The sequence below is a fragment of the Centroberyx affinis genome, unplaced genomic scaffold, assembly GCF_046629955.1.
Source record: "Centroberyx affinis isolate AG114_WGS23_722 - 3 ecotype Tasmania unplaced genomic scaffold, CSIRO-AGI_Caff_v1 ptg000369l_1, whole genome shotgun sequence".
In the NCBI taxonomy this organism is placed as follows: domain Eukaryota; kingdom Metazoa; phylum Chordata; class Actinopteri; order Beryciformes; family Berycidae; genus Centroberyx; species Centroberyx affinis.
This window is the reverse complement of record NW_027279040.1, coordinates 272,523-283,407: the sequence shown is the minus strand read 5'-3', so window position 1 is coordinate 283,407 and position 10,885 is coordinate 272,523. Positions and strand designations below refer to the sequence as shown.

At 45.2% G+C, this 10,885-nt stretch overlaps 1 protein-coding gene across 1 annotated transcript in view; it reads right to left on the bottom strand.

Annotated features, from left to right (window-relative positions):
- Positions 1-9,757: 9,757 nt before the first annotated feature.
- Positions 9,758-10,885, bottom strand: part of tub (TUB bipartite transcription factor) — a 58,479-nt gene continuing 57,351 nt past the window's right edge. The window contains exons 10-12 of the mRNA XM_071515809.1: positions 10,477-10,575; positions 10,114-10,285; positions 9,758-9,891 (exon numbers count right to left, since the gene is read on the bottom strand). Coding sequence (XP_071371910.1) covers positions 9,758-9,891; positions 10,114-10,285; positions 10,477-10,575 — 405 coding nt within the window. The remainder of the gene's footprint in view (positions 9,892-10,113; positions 10,286-10,476; positions 10,576-10,885) is intronic.

The window sequence follows — 10,885 nt, the reverse complement described above, 5'->3', positions numbered from 1 at the left end:
AGGACTGTGAATTTATCTAAAAGTAGTTTTCAACAGACAATAAACTTATTATTGTCGAATTGTATATGTTTACTGATCCCTTAGATTTGTAGAATACAGAAACTTAATTGAACAGATGTGTAATGATGTTCTTAGCTAATACTTTTATACAAATAAAAGTCTCCTTTCACACCTTTTATGTGATAGAGGCCTCTAATGACTGATTCCTATTAGGTATTCATTTGGCAAGCTTCTGTGTGCACAAGGCTGACATCTGCAGCAAAAGTCTGGATGTATTTCCATGGATTTGGATCATTCCTTTTTGCAGATGTACGGTTAGTAGCATGGTTAGTTTCTTTTTATTTCAAATCAATTAAAAATGTTAAGATGATGATATTGATTGTGACTGATTATTTGCTTATTTGTAAAATCTGGAGCTGCTCCATAGGCATCAAATGCAGTAATTTTGTGGACCCACAGAATGTTTATATTATTTATCATACCCAAACGTTTAGAAGATAGTAGTGTCAGTTACTTCTGAATCAGAAAATGAGCCCCACAGCATGGCCATGGCTGCTCACACCAGAAGCGGTGAATGAGGACGTCTTGAAGGTTTGCCACAAATAAAGGAAATGTGTCAAGTAGCTTATGAGCAGTGTTGGGGAAAGTTTTGAAACTAACTAGTTACTTTACTTCGTTACTTGCCCTAAATAGTAACTAGTTACGTTACTAAGTTAGTCTTCATTAAAAGTAACGCGTTAGAGTACTTTCACGTTACCCACGTAAAATCATGCCTTTAAAATACATCTTCTGCTGATGTCATCACTCTTATTGTAAAGAAATCATCACTGATCATCACGTCTGGAACACAGCCGGGTAACATCTACCGTTGTCTAAAGAAAACATCAAAGCAGCTTTCAGTCACCTGGTTCCACAGTAAATACTCAGTGGGGGCTTGGACCGATGGATGCATTTCTGCCGTTGCTGCATCACAACCGCAGGTGATTTTGAATTTATCAACACTTGAAACATTGGCTCCATGTTCCTTTCCATAAAAAAGCCTAATTTGAGAAAAAATATGCTATCGACACGGAGTTATTGACGTTAAAAGGCGCATCAACCGGTGAATATCAAACTTCAAACTAACTTCACCCAGTGATCAACGGAGCCTGAACTGAACTGGTCTGGTCTCAAAATAAACGGCAGACTGCGCTCACAAGCACTTCAATTCAGATCTTCAGGTTAGATAGTGAAAGCTAAACTTACAGTTAGCAATAATGTTCTTTTCCTTCTCTTATTTCCAAGTTCTGCAGTTTGTTGTGTTCATTCTGAAAGCGAGTCGTAACGTTAGTTATGTTACCATAACTCCAGATTCTATAAATATAGGCATAGCCCTCTAAGAGCTGTCGCTATTGGGTTTATCCCTCTCGCGCATGCGCAGTCTGAAGATTTTCTTTCCCGCCACTTTACGCTACAGTGGCTACACTCACGTCCTAAACTATAGAATATACAGTGTCGGGACCTGAGCTCTGCTCCCAAAAGCCAGTCATTTCTTCGGCCAATGTCGGTGGAGCAGTCTTAGAGGGCTACGCCTATACTCACAGAATCTGGAGTTATGGTAACATAACTAACGTTCTATTTCGTATAGGCTTCGCCCTCTAAGAGCTGTCGCTATTGGGTTAAGGGCGAAGCTGATGTAGTCAATGCCCACTGAGACACCAATGACCTCAAGCAGATAACGTACACCAGTTCACAACCCTATAATGCAAGAAAACACTGGTTGTGCCATGGTTGACCTCATGTCAACCTTGTGTGGAAAAAAGGCGAGTGATAGAACTCTCGCTCCACACAACCCTGCCGTTGCAGAATATGAGACGTTGATTACGTATCGTAATGATCCCTCATGCAGCCCACTAATCCATGATGATTAGATTGGAGGCGCACCGTTTGGCATGTGCGTAAAAACGCCAGATCTGACAATGCGTCATCTGCGGTCTAGCACGTTTAAGACTGAATGAGTCCGGGAGGATTCAGACACATCGCGCAGATAGAAACGGATGAAAGGGCATGGAGAAGCCCAAGATGCCGCTGCGCAGATGTCTGCCACCGCCATCCCTCTGAGGTGAGCCGTAGATGATGACAAGGCTCTCGTGGAGTGCGCCAGGAAGCCCTGCGGCAGCTCGGCTCCCACTGCACTGGAGCCTTGTGTGATGGCATCACACAGCCAGTGCGACAGACGCTGTTTTGACAGAGCTGAGCCTTGTGAATGACCTCTGTAATGAACAAATAGCTGCTGTGTCTGTCCGATGTTTGCTGTGCGCAAAACATACTGAGACAAAGCGCGCACTGGGCAGAGTCAGTGAGACACTTCCTCTGCCTCATTTCTGTGAGACGGGGGGAAGAACCCCTTGAGGGAAATAATTCTCGACGGAAAGGAGTTTGTTAGGACTTTAGGTGTGAATGAGGGATTTGGCTGTAAAGTCGCTGCGCTCCCGTCCTCTCTAATAGAAAGGCAGGACGGCGAGACCGACAGCGTGCATAAGTCACTCACTCTCTTAGCTGACGTCAGGGCTAGGAGGAGCGCTGTTTTCAGGGATAGCATCTTGAGAGAGATTTGGGCTATCAGCTTGAAAGGGGGACCCCCCAGAGCACGCAACACCAGAAGTAAATCCCACTGCGGAGCTAGAGAGCGCACGACAGGTTTCTGTCGTCTGACTCCCTTTAAAAAGCGCTTCACCAAGGGATGCGCGAAAATTGATCTCTCTCCATAGCCCTCGTGGCAGGATGAAATGGCTGCAGCATACACTTTGATTGTAGATGGAGCCAAATCGTACCAACGTCTGAAGGTAGGTTAACACGAGAGTCAGAGGACACAACGTGGGATCTGAGCCTCTCTCCACACACCAGCGCTGAAAAGCAGACCATCTACCCGCATAACATGCTGTAGTAGAAAGGGCTCTCGCACCTTGGATAGTGTGCACCACCGCAGGGGGCAGACCTAACCTTTCCAAGCGCTCCCGTTCAGCAGCCAGGCCCACAGTTGTTGGCCTATTACCGGGAGGTGGAGGATCGCACCGTCCAGCTGTGACAGTGTGTCTCTGTGCCATGGGAGCTGCCACGGTTTCCCCGCCAGCAGCTGCACCATGATCGGGAACCAAGACGCGCTTGTGCCTTCTGGTGCCACCAGAAGGCGAGAAATCAGGGGAACTGGGGGAAACACATAAAGGAGAGCCCTGGGCCACGGCCGGTGAGAGAAGACATCCACTCCCAGTGGAGGATTGTCTCATGCGTTCATGGAGAACCACAGTGCACATTGCGCATTCTCTCATGAGGCAAACAGATCCACCTTCACCTTCCTGAACCAGTCCCACAACATCTGAACTAGTGTGGGACTCAGTTTCCACTCGTGGGAGGGACTGCCGCGAGACATCTAGTCCGCAGGGTGGTTCTGTACCCCCGGGATGTACACCGCTCTGATGGAAAGCAGGTGTCTTTGAGATCACAGCAAGAGACTCCTGGCTATCTCCAGCAGCCGGGCTGAGCGCACACCGCTCTGACGCTCTGACATGCCTGTTCGTCAGCATCAGAACAAAGTGCTTTAGCACTTTGAGCACCATGGACAGTTCCAGACAGTTTATGTGGAGGGAAGGAGGATTCTCCCATTTTCCCCCCACAACTTGAGACTCGCACATCCCTCCCCAGCTGGAAAGAGACACGTCTGTGACATCGCTCTCCCGAGGGGAACCCCTGTCGACAGGACACGGGGGGTTTTCCAGTATACCAGGTATGCCGTATTGGGTCGAGACGCAGACGGCTGAACCATCTCTGAATTTTCCTCATGTGGAGGAGTCCCAAGGGGACCACCACGTGACTTGCAGACATCATGCCTAGCATCACAGACAGCGCCGTCACCACTCTGTGAGGTGCAATGTGAGACAGCAGAGAGCTTAGCGCATCCAGCCTGGCTGGGGACAGCTTTGCTCTCATGGTGGCGGAGTTCAAGTCCACACCCAGGTAAATTAACGACTGGGTGGGGAGTGGAGAGCTCTTTTGCCAGTTCATGGCGAAAATCACTCTCACTCAGGTTGAGCTCGCTGCACTGCGTTTTGTGTGTGCAGCGGCAAGCCTCTGTTGAGTGTGGGGAGCGTGAGTCTGTGTGAGAGAAGCCGCAAACAGCTCAGAGGGAGCATCGGCAGACTGGCTGAAAGGAAAAAGCTCCTTAGGAAACAGTGGGTGGCCCTGAAAAGGGCCGTTGTGTTCAGCCATATGATCCCCGCGTCCCGTCATTGCCACTGACACATTTGTTTGCGAAGAGGCTCAACGGCGGGGTTGGGCCAGGTGCACACTAGCCGCCGGATCTCACCTGGGCAGTGCAGAGCCTGCCGAGTCGAGGTCACCGGCGGAGGATACCGCGATGGGGGAGGAGGTGGTGCCGCAGCGGGTGCTCGTGGGGGCGCAGCTGCAGCAGCGGGTGCAGGGCGCCTCCTCTTGGGGCGAGCATTGGATGAGGCGGAGGTGCCACCGTTGTCGCCGTGGCGAGAGTCAGGACAGTCGTCATCGCTTTGCCAATGTTCGTGGCCAACTCTGGGGAAAAAACCCCGGACTTGGTGGCCATGGCGGAGACAGCTGAGGACAACAGGGTGATGTTGTTCTTCGCCGCACACTGGTGCGAGTAATCAGATAGGCGGGCGTAGGCTTGGTCCGGCGGCAGTTTCCGCTTACCAAAAAAGGTAGCCTTGGGGAGGAGGATCAACGCCAAGCTCTGTTCAAGCAGCGGAACGGAGGGAAAACCTTTTTCTGTGTCCCTGTGGCCCCTGGTGAAATGTTCCCATCTGGCCACTGGAGCTCGCAGTTTTCCAGGGACGGAAAAAGCCGCCTCCCTGAAGGGCTGAAGCTCCGAAAACCTGGGCCAAAGCGGGGGGCATTTGACCGGCAGCTCCTGGACGTACACATCCCCGCCTAAGAGGCCGTGAGCAGATGCAGGTTGCTCTGCTGGCATCGCTAAGCCCCTCAAATCCGCCACCTGCTTAATGATGTCCGGCAAGTCCAGGAGAAGTCCTTTGGCGGCCGGCATGTGGCTGGCAGATTCGAGCGGAGAAGGAGAGGACTGCAGCAGCAGAGCTCCTTGCCGCGGTGGGGAAGGGGAAAGCCGCAATTGCGGGGCCTCGCCCTCAAGATCAGGCTCCAGGTCTCCCGACGGGGAGATGGGAGAATCGGGCGGAGAGCCCGAGATGGAGGGAGCCGAGCCGGTTGACTCGTGCCTGCCATCGAGGATTTCCTCCGGAATATTCGGGAAGTTGTTGCCGTATAGGATCTTGTCCAGCTCATCGTCCGGAGAGATGGCGCCGCGGTCAGCCCAGCTACCATTGCCGGTTCCCTCCACCTGAAGCGCTGTGAAGGCATCCACCCATCGCTGCAGTTCCTCCATAGGCAGTCAAGAACAGAATTGGCAGGAGGCCTGCAGAGTCAACGCTAACCCGGCGTGAACGGTGCCCAGGCAAGCCTCGCAGCGCGGGTGGAGGTCCAACGGCAGGATGTAGCCGGTCCGGCAGCCGGCACACAAGCTTACAGCTCCTCCGGCGCGGTGAGACGACAACTTCATCTTCTTCTTCTTTTCTTCTTCTTGACTGCTTGATCGCTGAAGAAATTTTGGGAGCAGAGCTCAGGTCCGGACTCTGTATATTCTGTAGTTGAGGACCTGAGTGTAGCCACTGTAGCGTAAAGTGGAGGGAAAGAAAATCTTCAGACTGCGCATGTGCGAGAGGGATAAACCCAATAGCGACAGCTCTACAAAATAGAACCTACAAGCCTCCACCGCACCGCCAGCCTGCTGCAGTCTGCTTTTAATAGCGTACAATAGGCTACCTTAATTTTTTTTAATTTGCACTAACTAAACATTTAACCATTTGAAAGAAAAATAAAAGTAGCGAAAGGTAATTTGGGGAAACTAACTAATAACTGATTACATAAATTGAAAAACACGTTAAGTTACTCGTTACCATAAAAGGTAATCTGATTACTTTTTAACACGTTACTTTGTAACGCGTTACCCCCAACACTGTCTACCTGACACTGTCATATGCTATATCTGGCTCCACCTGGTGGACTTAATACATGAATACAGTGTATCCCATATCCCACCCCTGCCACATTAAAGGATAAGGCCGGAGTTTTTTAATGCATTGCTTACCATCAACAAATCCTATGAAAATAACAAAATCAACAATGCGTTTGCTCTACTCCCATTACTTTCACAAAGACATAGTTTCAATTTTAAAAATCTCTAACTGTTACCACGAAAAGTCAGACTGTTGTAGTTATTACCAAAGCAAATTCAAATGGGAACAAATTCTTCATTACCCCGGGGACTATTTTCGGTGCTACGGAACTACTTTCCTGAGATCACAAAGTGTTTACAGCCGGCTTACTAAATTGTTTGAGGAAAAAGTCGGCTGGCCCAGTGCATCGTGATGATGAAATATGCTGCCCAGAGCAACGGCATGGCTCTTTGACATGTTTTTAATCGTTTTTTTAATACAGTGGAGTTCTATGGCTGCTAGGACATGGCTTCATTGGGCACCGACAACATGGGAGAGATTTGCTGGCAAAACAAAATCATTGCTGATTTTGTTATTTTCATAGGATTTGTTGACGGTAAGCAATGCATTAAAAACCCCGGTCTTATCCTTTAACTTCAGTTTGGGCCTGGCACAGGTATCACATGGGGTCATCAGAAAATCATTAGTTGTCATATGGCAGTGGTACTTCCAGAGAGCGATCTGAATGGTTTCAATATAACCAGAGAGACCCAAATATTACACTTGTGTCAGATTAGGGCTGCACGACATGCAAAACACCCTCTTCATTTGAAAAGAATACGATTATCAAAATTTTTATTAAATGGTTATGTCACAATCAAGACAGAATAAAAAAAAGAATAAATTCTGCCACCTTTTTTGTCGCTCTTCCTACAGCGTTAGGGTTCCAGTAGCATTTACAAAACACACCCTTCTAATTTGTGAATCCCCTTCTCATGCCATGCAAATCAATTATTTTATTGATGTCCTAGGTTGCTCCGCTTGGAACAATTCTCATTGTTTTGTCAAGAAGGGGTCAATACATTTGTCAGTGTCATTTTTATTATTTGGACCTTTGACCCCCATTGACCCCTCAAAAAATAACCTTAAAATTGAAAATCAAAGATGCCACCTACCATTATCATGTAGATAACCTTTTAATTTAAATGTTTAGGGTTACAGCTGTTAAAAATGCTGGTCATCTTATTTTTTGAAGCCCATTTCCGACATCAGCAGTCTGCTAAGAAGGTGTAGCAGGTCTTTGATTAGCACCTTTTCGTGTGGCTACACATGGCTTCAAACATGTGCTCTCTGTATGTTAGGAACCAGTGTTATCCTTTAAATATGTTTTTTTCTAGCTGCTCCACTGAGCACATTGTTGTCCCCCACAATGTAATCTGGGGGGGGGGGGGGGGGGGTATGGATAAGCCCAATATCTTGGACGCCACTGATCAGATTTTGGCTAAACTTCAGGGAATGATGCGTCATTGCTTCATTCCAGCATTTTCAAAATTACACTGATTGGCCTAAGGGGGGCACTACAGCATTTGCTTACTTGTTAGATTTTGCCATAACTTGTGTCACGCACAATATCTCAGGCACCACTGATCTGATTTTGACAAAACTTGGGGAAATGATGTATCTCACCGCTGCATTCCAACATTAAAAATTACACTGATTGAACTACAATTACAGCTCAACACAAGGTGACATTTGTTACAGACCGGCCCAGGTGGGACTTTCATTCGTAGGGGACGACATGTTTACTGCCTTAGGGAAAAGTGGGAAGGAAAGGGGAAAAGTGTCTGTACCATATTCATTCATTCAATATGCATCTCATTGCATAAGTGTAGCTTTTGGTATTGTATGCAGTGAACAGAAGGCATAATTTGACTCACTGAAGTTTTATTTCTTTCTCTGTGTGTATACCAACACTGTAAATTGTACACAATTTACATTACAATGAAAGCACTAAAAACACAAACAAAGTGAAAGAACCTTTGGTTCCTGGACACATGTATGAAAAGCTGACTTTACTGCAAGAGTATCAACAATTTTCATGGAAATTTAAAATAGTTAGAACACAATTAAGTACAAGAATAGCACATTTGATAAAAGAATTCTTCATAATCCACAGTAACAATGAGCGGTATCAGAGATTGTTCTTTGCTCTTTGCCTTCATTCAGCAAATTTTTATATTTAATGATCATAAAATACAAAATACTATTGTATATTTGAGAAAGGATCTTGCCCCATAAGAAGCAAGGAATAATATTTTGAGTAAAAATATGAACAGCAATAAACCTCTACCACATTATATAGAAACTTACTGTCAATCAGATGAGGAATGTAACTCCATATGAGTGGAGCATAAAACCAATCAAAAATGTAGAGTGGCTACGATGCTAGTATGTAAGCTGTGGCAGATTCACACTATGACTATGTGTTTTGAGGGCAGTAAGTCAACCTTTTCTAGGGTAGGCTTGACTTTGATTACACAATTGATGTGGAGGCATCAGAAGATATGAGCGCAGCTTTAAGCCTGGGTGCCTTGGATATTGTTATCTGCTGCTGGATACGCTATGCTGTAAATAACCATTCACATACTACTGGATAGTGTAATGTGTAGTAAGTGTAATTTAAATATGTCTGGACAATCACTAAAATGCTGTCAAATTATGTAAGCTTTGGCTACTTATCTTCTGGAGGTGTTGCAACTGCAGCTAATAAATCAACCTGCATGTATTGTGCATTAGACAATTGAATTCATTGATCAAATTACCTACAGAGAAATATCTCTGATGCATGGTATGACAGCAGGAATAGCAAAGACCAATTCAAGCTCAGCTCATTTGACAGCTAAAGCATAACATTGGAATTAGTCTTCAAAGGCACAATAAAGTATGTACAGCTATATCTCGCCCACTGTAGACTTTAAAGTAAAGTGCACCATCATCCAATACATTCCCATACTTGATACTGTGACACAATATTTTACAGGATACACAGCAATGTAGCATGCCTTTGCCCTGTTCATGCCCAAGGAGCTAATTGTTTTGCGTGGATACAAGAGATACTTCCTTCATGTGAGGCTATTTTGTGTGCTTCTGGCTCCACAGAGCCAATACTGTAGAAGTAGTTGCAAATGATAATGACAGAAACAAAATCAACATGTAATAAATACATAAATAACAAAATAAATATATATTGTGACGTGCATGTTATTTTTAATTCAGTAACTGCATGGGCAGTATTCATGCTTGAGGAAGTGTATGACATTGTGTAGCAGACTACATAAAACCGTTAAATCTTCAGTCAACTCTTAAAACTTACAGATGGGCAGTTGTTAGTTATAATTCACAGATAAAGAAATGTTAGAGTTCTGTAATAGTACATAAAGGAACAGTGTTTGATTTTATAATTCCATTACAAACATGACTACAGTTATAAAAACAAATTAATCTGATTTTGATAGTGGATACTCTTTGTGCTTGTTCCTTCCACTGACCAAGACCATCCCAAGGTTCCCGCACGCACACACACACAAAAAAGTTGAGCCACATATAGCATTTTTAGATATGCCAGAATTCCAGGGTACTTCTTGATTTGGAGAACCCAGACCGACCCCAGGGGAACATGAACTGCAGCCCTTGGTGAGAGGACAGATGAACTAGTGCTCCACAGGACTTCAGGCTGGGAGCTATTCACAAGCTAACTTGCTGTCAAAGCTGGAAAGGGCAATGGCAAAGGCTTGCAGGGCACACATAGGGTAGTTATAGTCCATGGTGAAGACGTCCTCTGCCACACGGCCAAACTGCATCACAATGTAGTCAGCTACAGAGGAGAAGGACCAGGAAACAAAAGGTGAGATAGTGTTAGTGACAACTTGTTTGGAGAAAGATGATTTCCTAATGCCTTTAAGTTCTTTTACTTTGTATTCTTAATTACTTAAAGTTGTACCACATAACAGGATTCCAGTATGCCAACAGTACAAAACCAGGATCTGCTAATAGTATTTAATATTAGATGGAAACAGTTTGGGAGTTTGGAGCTCACGGTCATTGTCATGAATGATCTGGAAATTCTTGACAGAGGCCTGAGTGACCCTGCCATGGAAGTTGAGCACATAAGATTGTGTGTCATCGTTCCACACAGGCGTCTTGTTGTGAAGTTCAATCACACTCTCTGTGTTCTTGTTCTGCCACCTTGCCAGCAATGACTCATGGTCCTGTGTAATGAAGGAGAATGGAAGAGGTTTAACCCATGGGGATCCGATCAGGGGTATAGGTATCAGAAGAGGTACTGGGAATGTTACATAAGTAAAGAAGATAGGTTCACATAAATTTGGTAAAACAGTCAACCAACTAAACATCTATTTTAAGCATAGTTGTGGCTATTGAGAACTCTGGTAACACATACATTTCGTGGACGAATTGACACTCTCTCATGGTCCATGTTCATTCCAGGAATGATGACGCTCATTTTGCGAGGTCCTTTAAATCCCAAGACATTGGTTTCCTAGATTTAATACAAGATGAATAGTATTGTAAGCATGTTCACCGAGCAAACCCACCAGGCTTTAAAAATATATGACAATGTATGACAATATGAGATGTAGGGCTGGGCGATATGGACAAAATCAAATATCACAATATTTTTGACCTAATACCTCGATATCGATATTGCAACAATATTGTAGGGATGACTATTGGTGCTTTCACAAAATATTTACACAATGACATTTTTGATAAATAATCATCAGTAATGTGGATATAATGACTAAGTGGGTAAAGGCAAATAATAGAACAGCTAGAACAGTCTGGTAAGT